Source organism: Vidua macroura, chromosome 1 (genome assembly GCF_024509145.1).
Source record: "Vidua macroura isolate BioBank_ID:100142 chromosome 1, ASM2450914v1, whole genome shotgun sequence".
NCBI lineage: Eukaryota > Metazoa > Chordata > Aves > Passeriformes > Viduidae > Vidua > Vidua macroura.
Genome location: NC_071571.1, coordinates 122,967,032 through 122,994,470, shown reverse-complemented (window position 1 = coordinate 122,994,470; position 27,439 = coordinate 122,967,032). Strand labels below are relative to the sequence as shown.

Genomic DNA, 27,439 nt, shown 5'->3' with positions numbered 1-27,439 from the left:
TACAGCTTGGGAGGAAGAATAATCATTCAGGAACAAAGAACTACTCTTTTTTTCTGACTGTAACATGGTTCCTTCCATGGAAAAAAAAACTTGGCCAAGTGACCATCATTCCTCTGCAATTTTCTGTGGATATCTCCTTTGGTCACAGTTCAGATTTTTCTTCTTGGCCAGAGGCACATAAGAAAACATACCCTGAACACTAATTCTGATGAAGAATTCCATCTCTCAACACCAAAAGACAGGCTCCTATCCATATGGGTGGATACATCGAGACAGATTTCAAGTACATAATGGAGCACCGGTGTAAAGCATATGCACTTATATAAATATATTAAAACTGAATTAAAATTCAGTTTAGATCTGTCCTTTACTGTCTCCCTGAAAACTTGTCTTCTTCAGGGTACAAATGGAAAAAGGAAACAACAAGAGATGTCTCAAAAGAACGTAAATTGTAAATATTGATAATTTTACTTATTTATTTAAATGCATAGATGTTACAAAACAGATCAAAATGGTGTACAGTTTCGTAGCATTAGAAGTTGAAACAGGGATACAAATTTATATCTCAGGTATAACATATATATATATATAGTGTCATATGACAACACGGAAAGAAATGATACATTGGAAAGTTCACTGCAACACATGTTAGACAACAAGCTTTCTTCTCCAAAAAACCAGATACAACCCCACCCACACAATTATCAAAAAAACCTGAACAAGAAAAATGAAAATATATAATGGGGGGGGTGGGGTTTACTCTATAAACACTGAACATTTTTTTCACATGGGTTCAGATAAAAAAGCACAGAAATAGACTTATTTTCTAATCCCAAGCATCTTTAATCCTCAGAAAAGTCTTTCCTTGTTGCATATGGAAAAAAACATCTATAGATGGTTAGCTTCTTAAATGAACCCTGCCTTTAAGCACCATTTCAATTACATTAGAGCGCCCTACCTGAAACAAAGCTGTTTAACTCCTAAGAGTTATTGATTTCAACATTACCATTCACTCTTAAGAAAGAATTTTATTACTTTAAACATCACATCTAAGATACTTCCCGACTTACAGGATGGTCTACTGAAGCTGTAGAGTTAGCAGCATGATGAACAGCCAGTGATTTGAATGACAATTGCTGTTGTGAGCTAAACATATAACCTGCAAGATATTCCCTCTCTTTCCTGCTGGCCAACATAACCCTAATTGTAATTTATATGCACTTTCAGTATGAGGGATTTTAAAGAATTTACAATCTTATTACTCAATGATAACATGCTAAACTCTTCTTCCACTCTGAGTTTTGTCTTTTGGCAGAAGGAGATAATGAATTGCAACCATTTCAGTCTGGATTTCTCACAGATCACACTCAGGGGAACTCTACAGAATGTGGATAACAATCAAAACTTTCTATCTGTTCCACTGACTTGTGTGAATTCAAAAATGCTTTGCCCTGTAATTCTTTTCTAACAGAAAATAACTCTACCCTGAGGGTAAATTAGGAAATGAAAACTAAGCAGGAAGAAAGTATTGAAATCAATTTATTTTATCATTTCTTGAATTAACCAGATAGGCTGTTGAATCAATCAGATGGGTAATTGTTATTTTTTCTTAATTTTTTCAACTCTTTTCTATTGAAAGAAAGCAGATTGAGAAGGTTATTGCTATTTCAGGCTTCTATTGATAGAATTTCAACATTCTTCTTGCAAATTTAAACAAGAAAGTTTGTGCACTTTGAGACCACCAGACCAAATATGTGTCATCTGAGAACTAGAGCACTAGAGCAATTTTAAATTCTGCAGTTTTAAAAAGCACTACAAAAATTTTGTGTGCTTGGATTCCAAGATCATCTCATTCTGGAATAGGAAAGTAAGAGTCTTATCTTGAAAACTTACCAATAATGGGCAGATTGCAACAGTAATTCAGGCCTTTAAGATTTTATTAGGGATCATCATAATTTAGTATCTGAGTAATGAGGCTTCCCACACCCTGGTTTTTAAGTAGTATATCTGACTTAACACTTCTAAAAATTCTTCTGACATCTGAATAACTCTGTTTTACCTCATATTCATAACACTCTGTATGTTAGGTAGTCACCAGCTAATGAAACTGTAATTGAGTTCTGTACTTACAAATCATGTAAAACTAAGAAATGGAAGAGTTGTGCACTGCACCTCTTTTCTCAAAGGAAACAGACAAAGTCATGTGTCTCTAAAATCAAGGCCAAAAACTTTAGATTTGCGTTTGTTTTCAAAAAAACCTAGAACCTCTTGGATTCCTAGGTAATGAGTAGTGGCATTCTCAACCACAAGAGGGCATCGATGCTTGCAACCCGATCCTCTGGGAGAATGTATAAATTTATTTATCTATCACCTATCATACACCTATCCACCTGCCTACAGATACAGATATGGATATAGACACAGATATATTTCTTTCCGTGCAGTCACAATACTTTTGCTCTGGGAGGCTTCCTCTTTCAAAGCCCCACAGTATTTCCCAGTATTAATAGGGCATGGCATATGAAGTCTAATTTTACTGTTCACAAAGCTCTCATGGAATCCAATTTTTCATTCCTACAGAAGTTATATTAAAACTCCTCTGGTTTTCACTTGACTTGATCAAACTCAACTCAAATTCAGGAAAAAAAACTGATCTCAAAGATTAGATACCAAGGATAAGTGTGCAAGGTCAAGCCCGGATTTTCTGAAGTCATTTATTTTTCAGAGAGATGATCTGGAATCACTAAAACTTGCTCAGCATCAATCTGAAGTCATGACTCTCAGAGGTCTTACTCTCCCCGTAATTTGTTCCACAGGCACTTGCCTGTTGTGAGGAGGGGAGGGTACTGTTTGTTTTGGTTTTGAACTGGAATACATTTTCCTCTCTGATGCATATAAAACTCTTATTAGAGCCTGAAACAACCATAAAAAGGAACTCTGAAAGCAAATCTGACCTAGTGGCAAGTTATATGTTTAGCTGAAAAAGATCTCACAAACACTGGAGTGTATATGGTAATATTTCCATAAAAAATAATCTGTAACTTCAGCACCAGAACAGAGGTTAGCACCAAAAGGTATCAATGGCTCCCCATCACCTTAAATGTTTAAATGAGGCAAAAAGTCACAAGCAGATATTATTATAAACAGCTGCACTCAATAATTAATTATATCAATTTTGTTATATCATTTTTAGTCTTATTCCTCTCATAGTATTTTGACAAAAAATAATTTTTGCCTTATTTTAGCTTGTGCATACTTTTACAATTTTATATTTAGAACAGAAGTCTGAGCTAATTTCTCTGTCTTTAAAGGCACACCCCTCTGCTGAGAAGAAATTAGTACTTCAAGGCCATCAGAATAGCAGCTGGAGATGGTTTGCCTCAGCATGGCCTTGAACTCATCAAGCTCAGCATGTATTAAAATTGCCAAAGACATCTGAAGTCTTTTGTGTATTTCAGTGCTTTTCTTGTAGCAGCACTTCGTGTCAGGTAGTCAGTCAGGAAGCACTGGCACTGGCAATCAAAATAGAGCTTTACTGGCATTGTCATTACCTGGCCCAAGAGCAAAAAGATAATAGAAACTGGGGCAATTAAAATAGGCAATACAGAAAGACCTTCCACTTTAAAGCGGAAATTTCATGTGGCAATCAAATATCTGATGATCTATAATCCTCTCTGTTAAAAGAAAAAATATTCAGCTAATGCTTGAGTGCTTATGGCTGGTTTTATCAGGAGCTGCTCGTATGACATAGCTTATTTCCAGATCATATTTTGCTGCTGTCAATTACAGTGTGATTACAATAGTTAATCCTTAGCACCATTATGGGATGTTGTGAAAAAACCTGCATACCTATTTGTTAAAAGCAAAGTTTTCTATATTCACAGAAAACAAAATATTCCACAAAATCAAGGTATTTGTAGCAACTTAAAAAGTAACAGATACGATAACATATATACCCGTGATAATAATTTCAGCTGAATTACAGAATTATAAATTAATTTACAATGTCTAGTCCTGTTTGGAAAATGTACCATATAACATACAAGTTGCAAGTTTCAAAGTGCATAGTCATTTATTGTAAGACCTACTGTTGTAGGCTTCATGGCATAACCTGAACTTTTTCTTATGCTCTGCTTCCGATTTGTATTTCAAAAATAAAAATACTGAAAATGGCTAGATGCACTGCTTTAACTGTTCTGTCTTTACCTCTATAGAAGATTTCTTATGCAGAACAAAAATGCATTTTTCACCTGCATCTTTGTCAAAAACTGCGCTGGCTGAGGGGCTAGTCACCCACCAAATAGTTTTGTCTCACTCATTTACTTCAGTGTGTACACAGATAATGCAAAGAGGTTGTCTTTCACTCCCAAAATAGGACTGGCTTTTACTCTGCCAAAGTATTTGACTGATTGAGTACTGTTCAAGTCCAAACTCCTTTGAAAACAAAAGGAAAAATGTTTATATTGTACCTGTTAGGATAAAAGTTAGTAGAATATTACAGTTATCCTTTCACAACATGGACACAACTAAAGGCAATATGCCTGTCTAGTTCTTGTCCTGTCAGATACAGAAGTGTCACTAACCAGAAATATCTGAAGAGCCATAGATCAGCTGCTGAAGTTCTCTGAGGGATCAGAGTGCAGACAGATAGAGAGGGGCTGCTACATTTCATACATTATACAGCCTGTTCCAGATACCTTGCTGGAGAAAAAGAATAACTAATGTGAAGAATTCAAATTTTCATATTTCTTTTTTTTCACCAGCATGTTGCTTCATATTCTGGTGACAGACTATCTCAAATACCCTAAAAACACTGAATTAGTGACTTAAAGATACATACATATGTAGCTCTAGTGAAATTATCCTCTGTTGTTCCACTTACTCTACTCAGTATTGCTTTTCAAAGTTCATAAATTTCAGAGGTCTAAATGTAGCAGTGCAATCAGCCTAAACACTTATATTTAAAGTGGAGTATATTCTGCCCTGTAACATAAAGCCAAAATTCAAGGTTATTTCAATGACCTAGTAACAGTGGCAGACATTTGATCTCTTAATTTTAATAATCAGTTTTTCAAGGAAAGTACCTGTATAATATTTTGGTTTTTATGTCTCTATTAGGAACCTATAAGGCATCCAGATTTTGGCAGAAAATTTTTGGCAGATTTGGTTTTTAATAATGCACACAGATATTTTCAGGAAACAGTGCAATATATTTTTAATGGCACTAGCAATGACTTTAGAAATTTTGATTTTTTGCAACAAATCTATATAATTTTTAAAGATCTCTGAAGTCTTTTATTTACAAATCTTCCTACCTGTTTTTAGGTCTGATCTCTCCTGATTCTCAACTGAATTTCAGTCAGAGGGACAACATATATACTGGTAAACCTATAGTGTAAAAAATACTATGGATGTCATGTATTGATGGATATTGCTTTGTAGCAATATATTTCTTCCTGCAAAAGAATAAATATACTCCTGCCAAGCACCATTATAGAACTATGACTGTGTTCAGAAATACAGGAAGGTAGAGTCAAGCTGTGCTGTTATATCAGTATTTTTACAGTGATGTAGCCTTCTATCTAGATAAGACTTTATGCACATGAGTTAACAGCCACTGCATCTTATCTGTGTGGTTCCTCATCCTCTTCAATATTCTTGTCTGCACACAGACATGTGATAGCAGCAGCCATGTGCTGAACTCTCGAAACACCATAAATGAATTGATGCTGTGCATGAGGTAGGTAATATCCTGCAGTTTCTCTTGCACATATGTTTTCCTCTGCTCAGTGTCCCGCTGATATTGCAGGTGGAAGCACAGGTGTAAACAGGAGGAACTATTGGGAGTGTGAGGACAATTTGTTCCTTTGCATGTCACACTCCATTTTTAAAGCACAGTATTAACCAATGACCCTTCTCTTTCTAGAGCTATTGTTTTTAAAAGGAAGTAATATTCTATCTTCTGATGTGCTTTTAATATAATCTAATGTTCAGGAAGCTATACTTGCTAAGATTAAAATGGGTTTGCTCTCCTTTAACAAAATGTTAATCTAAAAGGGATAATGTGAGTCTTAAATCCCAAAGTGTTAAAACCAAATTATACTGTACTTTGAAAGCTAATTATAGAAAAGCATACAAAAAGAAAATATCAGAGTATTATTACAATATCTCTCTATATATAATATGTGCAAAATTTAATACACAAGGTTCTTGTTACTCATCTGTGGGTTTTCTTTAAAATAATGTTAACCTTAACTTATTTAAACCAATATAAGTAGTTTGATGTTACTCCTGGGAAACAAAGATTGTCGATACAAGAACCTCCATAGCTTGGAGGACAAGCTGAACATGGGACTCCAACTTTATATGGTGCTTCTCCAATCCAATTCCCCCTGAAAATAAAAAATGAAAAAGAATGCTTAATAATTTCAGAGTGGAAGGAAAAAGTCATTAACCATACTTGTTTTGAGTGATTAATATGTCCACTGATATCCCATAAATGCTCTGTTACTAAACACATTACATTAGTTTACTTCTGCAGTTTACTGATAAACATTGACCTAGCAGTTCCCAAGAAAGAGCAGGAAAATGACCATGTGAATCTAGGCCAGTAATGTCCATTCCACATCCTTTAGCTGCAGTGGTGAAGTCCCAGTCTTCTTGCTTTTGCTACAACCAAGTGATTTTTGGTTCTCTGATCCCATGACAGAGTATTTTTTACTGGAGATCTATATTTATGAAAAATAGCAAAATGAGCAGTGGTGCAAGGTTTTCCTTGAGCACATTCTTCTCTGGCAGTTATCTTAAAAGCTAGTGCTTGGAAGATGGATAAACAAACTGAATGAAATCTTAATCTTAGGTTGCATCAGCCTAGGTTCACATTGTGAAGCTCTGAGGCTGAATTCATGATTAGGGAAAAAGGAAGATAAGAAACTATTAAAAGGAACTAGATTGGGGCATTTCCAGAGGTCTCACAGATGCAAATGAGAGGAGAAGGAGGGCTCCTGTTTGGTGAATAGAGGAGTGCAATAGACCCTAGGGGGAAAGGGGTACAAAGTCTGGAGAGTGATCATATGAAAAGAGGTAACTCTGAAACATCTAGGGACATCTGAAGAACACATCCAGACATTTAGGGGTTTATTTAAACCACAGACTTTTAGAGAATCATGTAGCACTCATGATGTAGGCAGAAAGTTAAAATTAGATTTTTATTTAAATGTTATGTCTCACAGAGCAGAGAACTTTCCTTTAGTTTGCATGTGACGTGGAATAGCAGTGAGTAATGCAATTATTTATGAAACATTTTGTCACTCCCCACCTCCCAGCCAGTAACACTGGACCAACAGCCCTGGTCTGGGTTCTGCCTTGGAAGAAAGTAGGAATCTCAAATAATCTGCTCATTCCTACTTCTCTTCCAAATGAGTACAGCAGACTAAGTGCTCAGGAAATATATTTAGTCTGATAACAGATATGGAAATTCAGAGTTTGCTGAAAACTGCTTTCTGCTTCATTTTCTTTGCAACACATAGTGGATTTGTGTGAGACCACTAGATAATCTGGGGCCTTTCTAAACTGTAATTATCCTCCTTAACTTTAGGGGGTTTTCACTCATTTCAGAAGCAGAAATATTTTTCCGTGTTACAGCATGCCATCAGTGAAAATTACTGGAGTTCTAAATCCTAAATCTTTGCCAAATTCCAATCTTAATAACTCAGACTGGGGCTGTGATATTCACTCCTTTCCTCTTTAGAGGAGTTTCTGATGTGCTGGTTACTCAGAAGGACACAGCCTTTACTGAGTGGCAAAGAGACTTCTGCATGTGTGCCCAAGACTCTAAGCCCAATGTCCTTAACTCAGTTAAATATAGAAATACAAACTTAATCTAGGGAAGACCACTCAGTATAATTTTTGTGACCCTGCAAGAAGTAAATGTGGAAATCATGATTCCACTTCCTGTGACTAGAAGGTCTGCTCAATATCTCACACAGAGAAAGAGCTTGTAACTTCAAGCTTTAGTTCGCTGTTCAAGAAACTGTGGGACTTTTAAATTCAGAAAATATAAAATGCCATGAATTCATTGCTAACTGATACACAAACACTAAATTAGTTTCCAAAAATGCCTAATGTATAAATCCTATATATGAAAATGAGATAAGTATTCCAGAAAGTTTATAATTTTTTTTTTTTTTTTTAATTAGGATACATTAAAAATTATCTTAGAAGCTTTGATTTCATCTTGTCCATGTTGTGGAGATGTAAGTCAGATAGAGTCTTTGCCACCTAATCTTTGCTCCCTCACATTCATTTCTTACCATCCTTTTCCAGTAAATATTAAAGACAAAAGGACAGAGAAATTTCCTTGATTTCCAAAGGTGTTTTTTTCCCCAAGTAAAATTTCTTACTAAATCCTATCTCTTTTTCAATTGCAAAACCTTTAAAAATTCTTTTTACTCATGTAACAGCTACAGTAATGACATATTCTTGCATATTCTTTACCACAAATGGACCTGTGCCGCCAAGAGTTTATGGAAAACATGCTCAGTTAATTATATTCAGGTTCCTATACAGAACTATGTCTTTGCCTGATACACAGTCAGAGCAAGCAGCCACTTACACTGTCTGTGTGGCTTTTGCAACAGTGGTGCAAACCAGACCGCAAATTGAAACTCTCCCAGAGCCACACTTTACTGCCTCATTCTGCACCCAAAGGCAAGCTTGGGATGATATCTAGGAAATGCTGGCAGAAAATTAATTTCTGTATTTCAACCTAACACACACCTCTTCAAGTTATGGGATATACGGACACCTATGGTTGTCTGTGAGCTGTATTTTAACAGAGCCTAATATGGAAGGCAAGATGAGATAGATTTGCACACATGGAGCTTAGGCTGATGGACTTTATATGGAAGCAATGCTACAGATTATGTAGCATGGTCATAAGCAAAGGTATGCTGTGGGCAACACGCCTCAAAGAATGAATCACAGAATGGTTTGGGTTGGAAGGAACCTTAAGGATAAACTAGTTCCAACCCCATTGCCACAGGCAGGGAACCTCTCACTAGACCAGGCTACTCAGAACTCCATCCTGTCTGGTCTTGAATACCTCCAGGGATGGGGAGTCCACAACTTCTCTGGGTAAACTGTTCCAGTGCCTCACCATCCTCACAGTAAAGGATTTCTTCCCAAAGTCTTGGGAAAAATTGAATTTGAATGGTAGGTAGGGAAGAATTGAATTGAATTGATGGGTAGGAATTGAAACCTACCCATCTTAAGCTAAGGCCATTCCCTCTTGTCCTTTCACTACATGTCCTTGTGAAAAGTCCCTCTCCAGCTTTCTTGTAAGACCCCTTTAGGTACTAGTAGGTTGATACAAGGTCTCTCTGGAGCCTTCTCCTTTCCAGGCCGAACAGCCCCAACTGTCTCAGCCTGCCTTCATAAATGAGGTATTCTAGCCCTGATCAACCTGGTGGCTCTCCTCTGGATGTCCTCTAACAGGTCCATGTCTTTCTTGTGCTAAGGACCCCAGAACTGGATGCAGCTCTCCAGATGGAGAGCCAAGAAGAGGAGGAGAATCACCTGCTGGGCACATCTCTTTTGATGCCCAGGATACGGCTGGCTTTCTGGGCTGCAAGCATGCCCTGATAAGTCATACTGAGCTTGTCATCTACAAACACCCACAAGTCCTTCTCCTCAGAGCTGTTATCAATTAATTCTCTACCCAGCCAGTACCTGTGCTTGGATTAACCTAATCCAGGTGTGTTTGGCCTTACCGAATTTCATAAGATTTGCACAGGCCCACCCATCAGTAAATCAAGAGCCTGACCTATGGTGGGATTGCTTACCTGGGGAAGTCTAGTCCACCATGCCTATCTATAAAAGAGTGAAGAAATAAGGAATTCAAAGTAAAGTGATGTCAGCACAAAGAAGGAAGATAATAATAATAATAATAATAATAATAATAATAATAATAGTAACAACAACAGAAAACCATTTTGTTTTGTTCCATACACATCAAGTTGATTCCTTTTCTTCCTTGTATACCGAAGTCATACATTTCTGTATGTTCAGATGGAAAGCTTGAACAAAGGAGCAGCCCACAGACAAAGCACAGAGAGGTCATGCTGCAGAAAAAGGAGTAAGCAGTCCTATGAGAGGACCAAAACATGCACAAAGTATAAAAATAAACAAAAATAAAAGAGAGCAACTCACTTTGGGGCATAGTTGCATACCAAGTAAACAGCTCGCCGCCAAACAGATCCCCAGACGTTCATATTGTGGCATGTGTGGATTGCGCAGCCTATACGATTGGAAGTGGCCCAAACCATCTGAATAAATATTTATTATTGGTGAAGTCCAAATTGAAAAGGAATATACATATACATATATTTATAGATAAACACATACATTTATTTGAGAGAGAGGGATATATATACATCATAGGAAAGTTCAGCTTTGGACATGAGATTTTGAATAGAGGAAATTTATATAACCTGTGTGTAATGGGTGCACATGGGTCCATAACATCGCATTGGGCACCTAGGGTTGCAATCTTGAGGATAAGGGAAAGCATAATCCTTCACCTCATCATACCATGGCTTTACCAGCTGGAGAATAGATCGATACCTGGAAAGAAATGAAAGAAATAATTCATTTTAGATTTCTCCTCATATCACCAGGGTCACAGTTTTAAGCAATAATATTCTCGAGCCAAACAAACACTGACAGATATAGATATATTCTATAGATATAGATATAGAATACTGGATGACACTTGCATCTGTCCCAAGATCTGGATCTCAAAGGTTGTTCAAAGGCTGACAAAATAATTGTTTTGTAGGGTATCCTCTTACCTTCCAGTTCTTACAGACAAGTTCTGGCCCAAAAATCTCAGAAGATAGGAAGGACCATGATCCCAAATGCATGTAGCAGCCCAGGCCTCAGCAGATTTGGCAAGAGTTTCATCCCAAACCTGACAAAATAAAGTATCCTTAGCAGTAGAACAGAAAAAAAGCAGATAACGATTATAGTGCTAGAATAAAAAAAGCAAGTACCTTAACTCACAAATACACTATTGTGATACATCAGATCTGGAACTAAGAAGAGAACTGTGGAGCAGCCTGTACAGAATCCAGTGGGATTTGCCCTATTGCTGGAGAGAATTCCTGCTCCTACCATTAAAGGAAGCCAAGTATTCTGATCTTTCCCTTTTTTTCTGGAAAAGCCCTTCACCAAACAGGCATTCTCCTACCATTTTCCCTTCTGTGTTGATGAGATCCATGTGTGGAAAGGAGTGAAATGTTGGCTGGGACTCAGAAAGTGAAGGAGAGGAACACAGGGAAGAACAATTCAGCATAGGTATTACATACCCCACAAAACCCCAACACATTTGAAATAGGACCTCAGGAGTATCTATAGCCAGAGACAATGTGTGTGGCAGCTCTTCATATTTGAGGTCACAAGGTCAAGAAAGGGATTCCACAAAGGCAAGGACTATGGATCACTTCCAGGTACAGTATGGATTTCACTTCTTTATTCTGCACAGGAACTGGCATTGCTCACTGCCTGATATTAAAAAGATAACAGCTCTGTAAGAACAGACAATTTTACTTCTTAAGTTCTCCAATGTTTGGTATACGACAAGGGAACTTAAACACTGTCTCCTTTATATGCTTTGCCTGCTCAATTACATGCTTGATTTGTAACTCTGCTGTTTTCTCCACAGCAAAACAGATTTGTCCCAGAAATAACAGAGATATTGGTAACAGAACCTACTGCACCACTGGAACTCCTGATAAAGAATATCTCACTGATACATTACAAGTGCACACAAATCCTAGTATATCTTAGTGTTTAAGGGATACCCAAGTAGGCTGTAGATTCTGGAATTATATGTATATTTGGAATAGCCTTCTTGGAGTGTTTAGGTGCAGAATAGTTGTAGTGAATTGTAAGTAGAAAGGCGGAACAGAATGAGGTAAAATTGTTTATGCGGACCATCAGTGCTTTTTAAACACAAACACAAACTCATATATCTTGAGTGGTTATGAAAGAGAGTATGTTCTCTGAGGCATGAAATAAGAGGCAAAGTCAGAAATTAACTTATCAAAGGATAAAGTGGCCCACATCACAAATATTTTCTGTACTATGAGCTAATAATGATTTCTAACACTAAATTCATTTTAATTTCAAAAGCCTGAAGAGTGCAAAGACTGATCACTGACTAGGACAATAATTCATGACCTGACTCTACTACTTTGTGAAATTTCTCTTAGTGAGAAGGACAAAATTTAGTAAATGTTATGAAATTGCTAGACCATTGAACCAAGCTTTTGCAAATATGGAGTGGATAAGGTACCTCCTCGATTAAAGGTGAAGAAGCGCAATAGAGACTAGTAAGACTCCTTAACATAAATAATTTTCCATTCAAGTGGAATCACCTTAGGGATGGTAAAATGGATGGTGCTTAAAGAAGAGAAGGTTAATTTTACACCCATTCATAAAATTTTCCAGGACAAAGTCAAAGCAAATTGCTAGTACAAGGACAAAAGACAGAAGACTTAAGAAGAAGCATGCTACAAAGGAATACTCTTCAAGTCAGGGAACACATTTCAGCTCTGAAAAATTATGGGAGTTTCTTGGAAGAGCTAGAGATAAAAAATCCAAATTCCAGGATATGTTCTAGGGCCCAAGGCGAAGAAAACTGTGCATAGACATTTCTTCTGCTTTGTATCTCTGCCATTAAGTTTACTAGCTGCATGTGACCAGTGTATAAAAACCCCTTTATAATCCCTGTGGTACAGCAGTGGCCCCAAAAAGAGGGCTTAAAGAGTAGGTACAAACATAAAAGAGTGGCTGGGGAGTGTGCCTGAGAGGCTGGGGCCACAGCCAGTGTTTGGAGCCTGCCCAGGCCCAGGGGAGCAGAGGAGCTCGCGGATCCAGCGCGTGGGTCCAAACACAGCTGCCTGGTGTGCATCCATAAGGGGCTGCTCTGCCAGGACTGTGACACCCCATAAACACCCTCCTGTGCTGGGATTAATCACACTTCTGGCACGAGTGCTCCCGCCAGAAGGCTGAACATGAGGTTTGCGTGCTTGCTCCCAAGTGACCTGTCTGCACTCCCACAGTAATCTAAACGTGCACTGTATTCGCACAAAGAGCGCCAACATCCTGACTTCCACCCAGCACATTTTTGTGTACTGAACAGCCTCACAAAATAGCATGTTAGGTGTTTCAAAGAAATGTGAAGAATGGACTAGGTTTTCACTATTAACACTCTCTAAACAAAGCACAGTCCCTGCCTTGGACAGCAAGGGCATTTCTAGTTCACTTTTGCTTCTCCTCAGCTTCATTTCTGGTTATCAGGAATCATCTGCAGCACTGGACTGGTAAAGTTTTGAGGTGTTGTTTCTAACTCAGTTAAAATGTTTTGAGTTTGTCAAGTATAGTACACTCTGCTTTCCATTATCTATTTACTCTTGATCCCTCTCTGGACAGATCAAATTTTTGGCAAACATAAAAAAAAAATAGGAACAAAGAGAAGGAAAATTACTGAGTAAGAAGTAAGCGGGAGGGGAGCATATGCAGCTTCATTAAATTTCCTCCATTCTTTCATTAGCAGACTGGTGAAAAGCCTCTATAGAGTGCCCTACTGCTATATAAATCACTTGTATTTCATGGGAGAAGTTGATTGCCTCACCTCCGTGTGGTTTTTTTTTTTTTTTTTTGCTTCACTTTTTCAGATGAGCTAGGACTAGCTCTAGATGGTCACCAGAAGAGGAGAATACATAAAGGAGATCTTATAGAGTCTTTCAGCACCTGAAGTGAGCCTACAAAATAGCTGGAAAGAGACTTTTCACACTGGAATCAAGAGACAGGACAAGAGGGCTTAAAGCTAAAGAAGGCTAAGTTTAGATTAGATATTAGGAAGAAATTTTTTAATGTGAGGGTGGTGAGGCACTAAAACAGGTTGCGCAGAGAAGTTGTGTATGCCCCATCCCTGGAAGCATTCATGGCCAGACTGGATGGAGCTGTGAGCAAACTGGTCTAGTGGAAGGTGCCCCTGCCCATGGCAGGAGGGTTAGAACTGGATGATCTTTAAGATCCTGTCCAACCCAAATCATTCTATGATGCTATAAAAAGGAAAACAACTAATAAAGGTTGAAGGTGAAAAATATTATCTCATAATGACCCAAAATATTATAAGAGCCTGTGACATTAGTTCACCCTTTCAAAAAAAATGTCTGATCCTGAGTCCACAGTTGTACTAACTTTTATCACAGTTCAGTCCCCTGTTTTAGGCATGTAAGAGAACAGAGCAAAGACATTTGGATTTTGAAGCCATGTGGTTTCATTACATGTACATAGATAAATAGCATACCAAGAAATGCAAATAGATCCTAAAAAGAGAAACAGAAGTAACTTGAAAGTGAGAGGGACAGTTTCTCTACAAGGACAGAAATTAAAAAGCTCAAGCTAATTAGCAAAGAATTTAAAAGAAACAGAGTGATAAACAAAATTACAAACTGAAATATGGGCAATCCAGTGTTCCTATTAAATACATCCGATAAAGCTCCCTGACATGAACACAAAATTGTAAAAGAGAAAAAGGAGAAAGATTTCCATACTCAGTGGGTTCTAAGATCTAAGAAGCATCCTGAAATGCTGTCCCAGTGCCAAACTATGAACATCCACTCCCTGGGGACAGCTAATCTTCATTTGCTAGGTTGCAAGTAGTTGAGGACGAAGTCACGTTCTATCCAGTATAAAGATCTCCAAACTCCAGATCACTGCTTTGGTCCAGCATGGAAACCTTCCCACTTCTCAATTGGGTCTAACTCAGCCACAATAGAGTTAAAGCCTGTCACCACACTTCCACTGACAACTTGAAATGAACATCCTTTGGCCAATTTATTTTTCTTTCTTGAGCCAAAGATTATTTTCCTAGAAAGTTCTCTGACTGTGCTCTCTGTACTGCTCCCTGCAAAACAGCACTTCCAAACTACATCTCACTTGAAAATTGCCAAGAGGTCTGAACACAAGGATCAGGACAGTGTTTCTACATGGGGAGTTTCAACACCTGAAACCACTTCATGAGGCAGCTCTGGGGTGCTCTCTGTACTCACACAGCATGTGCTTGCTGAGAGTTAGCAGTAAAATCTTAGCATTAATAAAGTCAGCAGGAATTTTGCCAGTGAGTCAGAATTTCACCCTAGATTTTGTTTTTTTTCCCTCGGCAAACAAATAGTAAAATATTTAATCCCCAAAATGTGCAATAAGCAATAGGGTGTAAAACAGAGTATCTTTCATGTTGAATGAAATTTCTTGAAGCACAAAAAGTGGGCTTCCTTCACCAAGGATAACCTTTTAATATTGTGGATCACAGTTCCCTCATACATTTCCTTTTTATAGCTGTTTCTATAGCTGTCTGTCAGTTGTTCTTAGATAATTTCCATGTAAAAAGGATGAAGTTGTCTTTTTGTGCTTGGTTGGAACAGGAGGTCCTGGTCACAACTATGCTCTTAGGTATTAAAACAATGGTGAAGCTGAGTAAACAATCTGATGATGAAAAAGAAATAACTACAATATTACAATGATCTGTTCACAACATTTGTTGAAAAATAATTGGTTATTCCCTTCCTACTTTGAAACCTATGTTTTAATTTGAGGAATTGTGTACATAACAATTTTGAACTATAACTTGAACTTAGAAACATGGTTCTGCTCATTTTCATTGCAGGCAGAACTGCAGTCCTCAATCATTTAAATGGAGCAGTTTTTTCTTGACACTGCTCCACAAATGTCTTAGGAGACAAACTTAATCACTCAAATGACAATGACCTCTCCTCACCTCTGCAAGTACTCCGAAATTACTATTAATGGCAACAGCAAGAATTTGTGATCTAAATGCAAAGGGAACAGAATACACAGCCATACACTGTATTCATCGTTTTCCCCTTCTGTGTGGATATCTGTAGGTAAACTGGATGTTTATAGATGCACTTAAATTTACAGCCCTCATTGTCAGGAAAAAAAAAAGAAAAAAATGCAATAAGTAGGAGTGCTCCTTCCCTGACAGTGCCAGCAGACAGACTGTGAGATAGAAGATGTGAGCTAATTGTGGAATCCATAAAGATATGTTTTTACCTGGTAGCCTAAGGACTGTGCTAATGATCATTGTAAAACACTCAAGCAATCCAAACCTGTGTTTTCATTCTTCTTTTGCCATCATGATCTTTAATCTTTCCCAGCTCATTTTTATTGCCAGTAACTGGCAAGCTCTCCTAACTTGCAAAAGAGCACGAGACAACCTCAGCAGAGCGTTCCTCTGGATATTAAATGCCAGCAGCAGCCCTCAGTACCTCACTGTTTGTGGTTGGTCTGTTTGTTGTGGGTTTCTTTTTAATTACATATCAGCTAAGCTAATACTATGCATATTTCCCAATGGTAAAACTTAAAGCAAAACATACACACCCTGGTCACTCACCACCTTCCTAGGAACTCCCTGAGTCAGGGCTGCTGCCCATAGTGCCAGGACAGCAGCGGTGTGACCAGACCCTCAGCTGGCTGCCATCAACTGTAGAGCTGAAGTGACAAACACTGGGTAGAGATGTGAACACAAATCCAGAGCAAACAGGTGAAGTTCACTGTCCTGACCACTCCCTTCTGCAACAACTTCTTTACATAAGTGCAATTACATGAAGAGATGGCAAATGAAATACTGGGATATCCAATTTGAAGAGAGTTGCATGGCAACACTGCTACATTTTGAAGCAATAAAAAGTGGCAATTTTTTTTCCAGTCTTGGCATCTTATTTTTCATTTATATATGTTTACTGTGGATTCATATTAGTGATATTCATATTAGTATTTCACACAAACGGATCTACGGCAATTCTTAGGCATCTCAGAAAGATGACCAGTACGACCTTCTTTTAGCAATGATCAGTTAAAAAATTAGCCTTTCCACCTCAAACATATTATTTTACTCTCCAGTAGCCCCCTGCTTCTCTTTGTTTGCCTAGTTGAAGATCAAAAGCTCTTACTTCCAGAATGGCAGCAAGCAAGAAAGAAAACCTTGACTCAAGCAATTTCTTCCTGTGATAAAAACACTGTGAAGCCAAGGGATGAAATCCAACATGTCCAGTCCATCTGTGCAGCTGCATTCCACAGCTGCTCATGCAAGTCCCAGAGTGGATTAGCAGATGTAGGCTGCTACCCTGGAACACACAGGTCCTGTCCTCACGGGTCACTCAGCCTTGCACCGCTCACACCACTTGCGCGTGCGGCGGCTGTCTCACATCCCACAGCAGCGCACAGGGAACACAGGAGTCCTTCGCTCCCCTTCTCTTTCATATAGTCAGACCTGTAGCATTTTCAAGTTTAGAAACTTTCTGCAGGACCTCCCACCACGTCCACTACCCCAAATCTGGCAGAAAGCTTAATAAAACAACCCAACAGCCCTTCTGCCTGCATGCTTTTACAGCAGAATGACTGACAGAGCCTTGTCTTTTTGCTCACACTTTTTTCAATACATACTGTGTGATGAAAACATATGAGCTCATTGGAACTTACAGAGAGATGTGGCAAACTTTATATATTTATTTAGGCTCTGAGATCATTTGGACTTTAGACTCTCTCTCTCTCTAAGAATATGTTTTTGGTTTTTTTTATCTCAACAGCCACCTGTTAGAAATTTTTATATGTATATTGTAATTGGTGCCTACCACACATCCAGGTACTTTCTCACGTGCATTAGGTAATAATTAGAAAGTTTACACAGAAAATTTCCAGTCTACCCTCTAGAGAAAAATATCTTGATGGGAATCACAGCTCTGTATGTCATTCTTCTGAAAATAAACAGAAGGTTAATACATCAAGCGGCTTGTCCAACAATCCACTGCAACTCAAAGTAAAGCTGTGCAATGTTTTATAGTAAATTTACTCTCATATATCCAAACCTCCAAACATCTGAGTCACACTTCTGAAGAGCTCAGTATTCGAAGGTCTGGGTTTAATGCAGGCATCACCAGACATATTCCCAAGAAACCTCACTGCCAGAAATACTTTTCTTATAAAAATTCAAGTCTGTGTTTTACAAAGAAGTTTATATTCCTGGGTGTCTATGCGGTGCAAACAAAGTGCTATCATTTGAAGCTTTACCACTGTTAGTAGTCAATTTTCTTTCTTCTAAAAGTTGTCTGCACTTCCTTTCACTTTTGGCATCAGGCCTTTAGACAACAAGAAATAAAGAAAATTGGTATGCTGTCAGATTTAATAACAATAAGCTTCCCTGATATGCTATTATTTGTTTAGTTTTTGGAAAAGTCAAATATAACAGCTATATATCTTAAAATATTCAGTGCTTTTCTAACCTACTGCAAGGCATATTTTAATTGGCAACAGCTTATCTTAGAAGTGGTAACAAAAAGGACCAAACTCTAGCTCCATGTCACAACTGGTCAGAAGTCTGAAAAGGCACGTGTCTGACCTCTATCATTTTAAATATGATCAGAACAAATTGCATTTTCTTAGAAACACAAAATGTGAATGAAATTTTTTTTGCTTTTCTATTAACCACTGAAGCTTTCCATCAAAAGAAAAAATGTTCTTAATTTCTTTAAAAGTTTTCAAAGAAAATACATTTTCTAAGTATCTCTAGCTGAAAGATATGACAGCATGACATAAAAGAAAACACATAGAAGCTTCCTCTTTCTGCAGAATAAAGAATAAGAACAATAGTTCTTTATTCTCAGAAAAAGAAAGCTCAAGTTAAGATTCTTTCTCTTGATACAGATTAACAAATATCACTGACAGATAGCTGTGCAAAACCAGTTAATTGTCAGTTTCATTTAAATAGGCCTCAAACCTCATCCCAGGGTACCTGCAGATGCATTTATACATGGAGGAGCCTGAGCTGAAGACAGGAATCAGTGCACAAAAAGCAAGCAAAGGGCTATCCTGGGGCTTCCATCTTTTGCTGCCTTTAGGATACACATTTTCACAGACCTGTGATAGACTATTTATCTTTTCAGGTAGAGAAAGAGGACAAAAACGTTGAGAAGGTTTAAGGTTACTATCATCTCCATTCATGTATGAAACAAAGCACTGTGTACTTTGGATCAAGATTCTTGTGAAAAATGCCCTGTCTCTGTTTTTAGCCAAGAAGTTCAAGAGGTGCCACATTTAATAATAAAGGAATGTCTAATTCTGAGGCCTCTGGGCAGGCTGCTTTTCTATCTGAGACTTTACTAAGTTGTTTTTTGTTTGTTTAAACTCCTAGAAGGCTTTCTGCTAACACTAAATTTAAATAACGTAAATATTCTTTTCTAAAACACCATCAAGATAGATGTTTCAAAATTGTTATGCATAAAACATTGGAACAGAGCTGTAGTACCAAATCAAGTTTAACACAGTCATTTTTTTCCACAAAATTTATCAATAACAGCATTTTTGAGGAAGTTCTTCAGATTATTCAAGGAATGCTTTCCAGGAAGGGTCTTTTCCATTCCACTCTTGAACAGGTCTTCTATCATTCACTCTGAACATAACAGATGGCTTTTGTACTTCTTATGGGTAACATTCACTTGGATTTGACCCTAGATGAACACCAATTACTGAGACTGAACAGGCTTTTCTAGCTTTCTGTCAGTGAAACTGCAGGAAAAATGGGCAACACCCTACATGTCAGTGATAGCCAAGTAGTTCAGTGCTGCATTATTGACACTGGTGCACTAGGAAATATGTAAGCGGCTAAACTCACCTGTGAGGCAAAAAAGAGCTAGGTAAGTCTATTATGCCAAAATCAGCAGAAAGTAAGTTCCATTTACTCCTGCTTTCTCTCTGTTGGTTGCCATGCTGTGCCTCCACTGCAGAAAAAGGCTGAGTTGCTGTTGTTGTGAAACAACTGCTTCCTTTCCAGGCTGTGATGCAGACAGACACCATTAACTGTAACCATGAGAGCCACATCAGTTCCCTCCATATTATTTTAATTTTCTGAGAGGATCACTATTCCAGAATTCATCTGCCCATGATCTTCAGACATTCCTGGTGCTGGGTTATGGTACCAGGCAGAAGAGACATACTTAATTGGCTAAACAGAAAATCAAGTGGTAGGAGGCAGAAACTGGAACCAGTGAACATATTCCACCATTATACCCATTCTCATTTGTTCTTACCTCATTCGTGAATTCCCAGCATAGAGCAAGCTAAAAGCCATGGCAGACTGGGACAGGAGGCCCACAGTGGAGAACCTTCAAGTATCTTGAGCTCTCATCTGCCAGAAGACTGAGGTGGACCATATTTGCATTTATTTTGCGCTCTGACGTGATGAAAAGCATATCGACTTTGTACCCTGACTCATGATCTGATTACTTTATTTCAAACTTTACCATATATACAGGATTTAAGGGAACAGGGCTACTGAATGGAAAAAGTATGCTGCCAGTAATTTCTACAGTAAATTCTTCATTGCATTATGGCAGTTAGACATGCACAATTAAAATGATGGGCCTAATCTTCTTTGACATCTATGGGTCTTGTTCTCTAATTTAACTAAGGAAATGTAAATGGAGTGCAACTGTAATTTGATCCAATATGCAGAAGTATTGTAATAACATGCACATGCAAATTAAGGAAAGATAATATGCATCTTAAGGCCAAGAAAACTGTCAGTAAATATGTAAAGAGTAATTTTTTGAAATGAAAAAGGATAGAAATTCTACTGGCAGTTTAAAAATGCATATAAAGATTAATTATCTGAGCTTTAGAGGGAAATACTTAGGTTAGACATTTGGAAATAATTTCTATTCCTAAGGTAAAATATTTGCCAAGAGATGTGACTGAGACAGCATCACTATATGTGTTCAAGAGTAGACAAGATGAAAACCATATGTATGTAATGCAGAAGGAAGTCCTGCAACAGGCCAGGGACAAAGTACATGAATTAAGAGACTCTATCCAACTCATTAGACATAAATCTTGAAGGAACTAGCCCTGCAATCCTTACTCACAGAGATGTATGATTTCAGTGGGACCATGTAAATAAGCCAGAGCAAATGACTCAAGAACAAAATGTCCTTAAAGATTTAGAATGGTCTGTATGAAACCACAATGAAAACAGTAAAAAAAAAAAAAAAAAAAAAAAAAAAAAGGTAAACAGGTTTACCTGTTTATTTATCAGAAGTTTATTTACCAGAAATGTTACTGAATTGGAGAGAAAACCTAACTCACTCTTTCCATGTCTATACAAAAGGTTTTTGGTATTAAGCAGAACTTTGGAAAGCTGAAGTAGGTTTGCTGGGTTTTTTCTGACTTTGTCTTACCCACCACTTACTGCATATTCACAGAATATTTTTAAGATCACCTTGACAGCAACAGAATTTTATCAAGACTTTCAAACTTAGAAGTGAAATAATAAGGAAGTTATTTGCATTTGTGAGCACTAACTGGGTTAGACCTTGCTTCTCTGACCTGACTTTGGAAGTTACCTGCAAATTTTCTGGGACAGGAAGTATCCAAACACATCACCTTGGCAAAGAGAGTCATTCCTGGGCCACACAGAACGCACATATTTCCAGCATGACACACATGGACTCCTTCACAGGACTACAGGAGCTTCTTTTTGAACACAACTACTTTTCTTCTACAACAATAGGTCCTTTCCTTTGTTTAGTCTATTATGGTCTTTTATGTGGATTTACTAGAAATTAATATGCTGAAATTCTCCATTCTCTTCCAGTTCCTATGCCATCAGCTCATGAGAAACACAAAATAACTCCTGGGTAGCTAAACTAACTAATTTCAGGCCAGTCTGGAAATCTTTTACTACTTTGAGTTCTACAAAGTGAGTCAAAGTGACAAAATTCAACCAGAGGCAGACTTTGCCAAATATAAAAGTGCAGTTACTGAACAAAAAATAATTGAAACTGTGTCTGAACATCTTTGGTACATCAGCAGGCTCGAGTTTATCTAGAGCACTTTTTGCACTTAAAATCTTCAGCCAGCATTCCGCAAACATGTTTTTGAGTATGCAATCCTGCCCCCTTTATTATACTTGAAACATGCTACTGCCAGTCAACTAATAATTATGTTGATCCGTATCAGGCTCAGGACTCATCCTTGCAGACCCAGCAGAAACTACTCATGACTTGTCTTTTGCTATGGCTCTTCAACAAGTTTTTCAGACCACCTTAAAGAAAGAACTCTTAACTAAAACAGATTTTCCCATTTTGCATGGGAATGCAATGGAGGATCGTGTTCAGTGCTCATCAAGGCCCACTTATATAAGTTACTGCTTCAGCATGCAAAGCTTTAAAGAGCATGTCTGTACACAAGCACCTGCTTGACCAGCTTTTGCACAAACCCAGTGATGAGGGATACAACAAAGACCATACAGACTTTGAAGAAACTGGCCTCAAGTGGGGATGACTGTAGGAAAGGTAAAAATAACTTTTGATCCTCATAGGAACAGATATTTCATGAATGAATGTTTTAGAAGCCTAAAGATAGTACCAATGCACACTAAAAGATATTTTATAAGACTCAAGTTTCAATTGGCAACATCTTGCAAATATTTACTGGCCTACTAAGTAGCTGAGATGTTCCAGAAAGGCAACACAGTACAGAATTAGCATTCAGAAAAAGGGATTTCTTTATTCACATGCTTCCACTGGATCTACAGATGTACATAATTTTCAGACTAGACAGCTGCTGGCAACTCTACATGCCACTTTTTCTGAATCATGAATTTTATGGAATCTTTTTGCTTTCTCCACAAAAAATATGCAAAGAAAAGAAGATGATTTTCACCCTTTGTCAGGCCAAAAGTAGGGTGTCATCTTTCTTTCTGCAGGTATGCCCTCAGCTTTTAAAGCACAAGCAAAGACTTTCTTAGGATGAGGAAGATGAAGGTCCCAATTAAAAAAAAGACTCACTAATTCTGCATAATAGGCCTGGAAGTTCTTGTTTTCTTTCATTTTCCTTCACATACACACTAACTAGATTTTTATTTGCAGAAAAACTTCCAGTTGAAGGCATCAGCAACTCCAGAACCAGAACCAAAAGGAGGACTACTTTAAAATCTAACACACTGGGTGCCAATGTCCCAACAGAAAGACTTACCAAAGTGTAACTGGCACAAGACACACCAGTTTCTTTCACTGGGGACTGATACAATGCCTCCCACCATGTTTGACTCCCCAGCTGTCTGCTTTTATGGGGAGCTGCACGCCTGATGTTACAGGCTGGGCCAGCACTCAGACCCACCACTCCCAAAGAGAACTAGAACACTTACCAGCTCTGCTTATCTGAACTTCCCCTGCCTAACCCATGTGCATTTAAAGCTGTTCTTCCAGATCTCTCATCCAAAGTCCTACAGTACATAAACCTTCTAGACAGAAAGGACAGAGAGAATAACGCCCAAGGAGTGTGAAGTATCTGAAACTGCACTGAACATGTGATAAGCAGACCGGATCAGGGAGAGGAACAGAACGTGTCAAGTGGAAAAGCCCCAAAAAAGGTTGGGTGTGGAGAACTGGAATCACAAGAACTAAACCATGCAAGCAAACCCTGAAGGGGTTTTATTCCCACCAGGGAGGTAGAAATAAAAGCAAATGGAACTGTACAGAAGTGAGAATGTGATATAGTAATTAATAAGAAGAACAGCTCCTAAAAGAATTAGGAAAAAACAACAAAACACAATTTACTATGACAGTGAACATAGAAAAGATGAAAAAAATATTTTTCTAGCACCTCAAAACTGCTTAGTTTTTCTCTGTTTCAACACACTTAAAAAGATTTCCACAATCTATTGCATCTGTAAGCAATTCCAGCTCTCCAACATGTGACATCCGTTTTAGTCATTGTTAGGGAAAATGGGATAGGCCATTTTCTTCACTACCCCAGAACTTTTCCATAGTATTCAGGAAAGGAACACACACTCTGTAAGGTCCTTTCAAGCACAAATGCACATTGTCTGCTGGTAATGACCATGTGTTCGTTGTCTTATTTATGAAAATAGGTACTGAGAAACATAACATCTTTTTTATATAGCAGCAGCAACCTCATGTCCCTGTAAGATACAATGGATGCTGCGCCACACACTGAAATTATTCAGAGACCAAACAATGGACAAAGCCAACTCAGTTACTGATAATGGTGTTTCCAGTCTCAGTACGGCTTACAGCACCACGTCATCTTCAAGGCCTCCCTACCAAAATCCTTCTGTAGTCGGAGAGGTAAGAAGTTCCAGAGATAGTGCCACGACCACAACACAGATGGCAGAGCACACCATGTGTGATGTTGCTCACTGAGCATCACAGACTTATACAATTTTAAAAGAGAATTGGTGGCAGAGAGGTGGCTGCCACTTGGGGATTCAAGCTCAAGTTCACTCTGGATCATTACCTACATAGCTTGAGGTGCTGGTCTGAATTCTGCAGCATTAAGTCACAAAGTACTTTCAGACTGGAAAACCAAATCTAAAAGAAAGCCTTCAGTCCTTGCACTTGAGACTGCTGTTGGGGCTGATGCTGTCAGGAACATAGGTACATCCTATGGCTGGCTGCTACTGGCAAAAGCAATAGTAAGAAAGGCAATGAAAAGAAAAGCATGCTAGCTGTAAAGAGCATGACTCCAATCCTGATTTTGTATCTATGTTGCAGCAAAGCTGCAGGAAATACCCACCAATATAGATAAAATCTTGGCAGTTTACGTATATGAGTTCAATAAAATAGATTTAATCCAGGAAGCTTGCTTTCTATTTACAAGGGTTCTTTACTGAACAGGCTAAGAACACTGCACTTACAAACCCTTGGGAATAGGACAGGGTGCTGGCTTCACTTAAGCAAACTGCAGGAGCACATTTCTAATAGATACAAGCCAAGGAAGGGTATGGTAGGCTGCCATTCCCTCAGACATTACAACAAAGTTTATTTATACAGAATCAAAGGAAACATCAGTGGAGAGCACAGCAATGAAAATGATGACTGATCTTGACTTCTGACTGCTCTGGCTTTTCTGTCTCTGACCTTGCCACTTAACCAGACTTCAAATTCAGCCTATGGTCTTCATCCTGCAATATTCTGAGAGCACTATGCATTCTGAGGTGCTGCTGGGATGTGCTGAACAGATTATATGATGAAATCCAGATTTAGGTAACATCTGGGATAGAAACATGTCCACATTGGTTAGTCATTAGTTGCTACAAAGGAGGAGCTGTTATTACTGATATCCCCTTTTTATGTCAACTGATGGCGTCCTGTTTCTCAAACCTATTAATTGTCTGCTGTCATATGAGAAACTGTGTCTTTAAGCATTTATTATGGTGCTGACACAACTTGTCTGTACTTTCAAAATAGCGTGAATACCCTAATCACAACGTAAAAAAAAAAATGTTGGACAACCTATGTTTAATATTAGAGGCCCACATTATGCATGTATGCAAAGCTGGAACACAAAGTAGCAAACACTACTTTAGCCAGTACTGCTAAAGCAGTATGAGATCACAGTGAATGTGTAACTTCCACCATACCTGCAGGAACAGATATTTCCCGTAAGTATTTTCAAACAATGAGAAAATGTGCTTGCCACATACTTTTTTTGAGCACATTGAAATCCTACATATTAGAGAAACATTTAAAATCAGCATTGCATTTGATGGAAAGATAAAGGTATTAGGTGTAAACAAACAACATGCAGTAAGAAAAACACAAGAACAGGAGACAAACAGTGCATCAGATGAATTACTTTGCAAACAGTCTTACCACGTTGCTTCTATACATAATGTGTGAAATAAATTAGAAATGTTGATTGGGTGTATTTTTGCCCACATCAGGGCAATGACTTTCAGTGTACTCCACAAAAACTATGGGGCTAATGAGCAGCACTTTAAAGACTTTGGTTTGCATGTGATCACATACCATTCCTCAGCTCAACAAGCAGTTAACTCACCACTTCACTTATTTCATTAGAACTACACATGGAAATGAAAATTGAACAGGGCAAGTAAGAGGTTCAGAGTTCAGTATTCAGCTTTTGCTTGGTGAAGTTAATGCAGCTTGAAAAACGTAAGGACAGAACATTTTAGTAAGCAGTAATAGATTAAAAAAATTATTTAGTTAACCATTACAATTTGTTTAAGAAAATCAGATCACTGATTTATAGTTTGTTTTACTCTGAAATAAACAGTCCACTTACCATATATTCCATGTTGGAAGCAGGTGGGAAGACTTTGCCTCTGACTTGATTATGATAATCAAGAATGGCAATCATGTCATTCTGAGAAATGTAGCGCTTCCGCCTGGCTTTGGGAATTTTTGCAGAGTCCAGATGAGCTGCCAAAGCCGTCTTGATGTCAGTGAAATTATTGTCTGACAGGAATAGGTCAGTGGAGTTGGGTAACACTAATGCACTTGTTTCACAGAGAAGGGAAAATAAAAGAGAACAACTGATTGCAGCAATTACTGTCATTTTGGGGCCAAAGGAGACAGATAGGCCACAGAGGTACTCTGCTTTAAGTCAGGGCAGCAGAAAGCAAATCTGTAGAAGAAAAGATACCAAAGATGTGATTCTGTACATATGTGTAGCAAGACAAAGTGAACAAGCAGGCTGTGACCAGAAAAATCATTCTGTCAGCTCAACCATAAAAACAAACCAGGCAGAACACGTGTTGCTGAACAATTTTCAATAACTGTATTAAGTGATGATGGTCTTACTACAACACACCAAATGAAGTATCATTATGAAGTACATGGTCAGAGCTAGTATTCCTGAAATAGTGAGAGCGCTATCACACCCTCTCAGTCCATAAACCACACTATAGATCTTAAACAGGGAGACTGCAAGAAACCTCACATCATGTTTTCCACTGAAATTAAAAATACATCTTAGGCTATGCCTACCTCATCGGCATGGACTGTTTTGACACAATGTGGCAGAGATAAACCAGTAGGCAAAAGAAAGCATATACAGCATGAAAGCAGGACATCTTAGAAATAGCATTCAAATCTTAAGTTCACCAAGTGTGATGAGCATTGATAAAACTGCATGCAAAGCAAACTTATGGAACTGAATGGCTTACCTCTGGATAATACCAAGAAAAAAAGAACAGAGTCTATTGTTCTCGCAGTATATACAGCACTCTCCTATGTGATGATATGAACCTTTGTGAAGAAGTGTCTCTTATTACAACCCCCCAAAGAACAAAACTGTGCTGGTTGTGAAGCTTCTGGCCAGAGGAGCTGCTGACAGCCTTTATATGTTACAGCCTGTGCGAGCCAGTCCGGGCAGCGTCCCGGCGGGTCCCGCTCAGCCGAGGCGGGCGGGAGGGGCTGTGCGGAGCACACGGCAGCCATTGGGTGGCACCCCAGAGGGTGGGTGCTGTGGGGACTCAGTCACACCCCTGGCTGATGCAGCACAAAGAGGCAGCGTGCAAGACTCTCTA

General features: G+C 38.4%; 1 protein-coding gene and 1 long non-coding RNA gene across 2 annotated transcripts; both read right to left on the bottom strand.

Annotated features, from left to right (window-relative positions):
* Positions 1-445: 445 nt before the first annotated feature.
* PI15 (peptidase inhibitor 15) lies at positions 446-27,209 on the bottom strand. Its single transcript, XM_053996598.1, has 6 exons — positions 27,077-27,209; positions 26,194-26,535; positions 10,851-10,969; positions 10,491-10,623; positions 10,210-10,325; positions 446-6,392 (listed from the first exon to the last, which is right to left on the bottom strand). The coding sequence occupies exons 2-6, from the start codon at positions 26,464-26,466 to the stop codon at positions 6,257-6,259; spliced, it is 777 nt and encodes a 258-aa protein (XP_053852573.1). The 5' UTR covers positions 26,467-26,535; positions 27,077-27,209; the 3' UTR covers positions 446-6,256.
* Positions 24,911-25,612, bottom strand: LOC128817782 (uncharacterized). Its single transcript, XR_008440285.1, has 2 exons — positions 25,529-25,612; positions 24,911-25,158 (listed from the first exon to the last, which is right to left on the bottom strand). It is a non-coding gene; the product is annotated as an uncharacterized LOC128817782 (long non-coding RNA).
* Positions 27,210-27,439: the final 230 nt, after the last annotated feature.

Coding starts and splice junctions, on each gene's coding strand:
- PI15 (XM_053996598.1), bottom strand. CDS start 26,466: ATGACAGTAATTGCTGCAATCAGTTGTTCTCTTTTATTTTCCCTTCTC. Junction 10,970..26,193: donor CTTCCAACATGGAATATATG/GTAAGTGGACTG, acceptor TTATTTTGTCAG/GTTTGGGATGAAACTCTTGC. Junction 10,326..10,490: donor TGTGCACCCATTACACACAG/GTTATATAAATT, acceptor ATATTTATTCAG/ATGGTTTGGGCCACTTCCAA.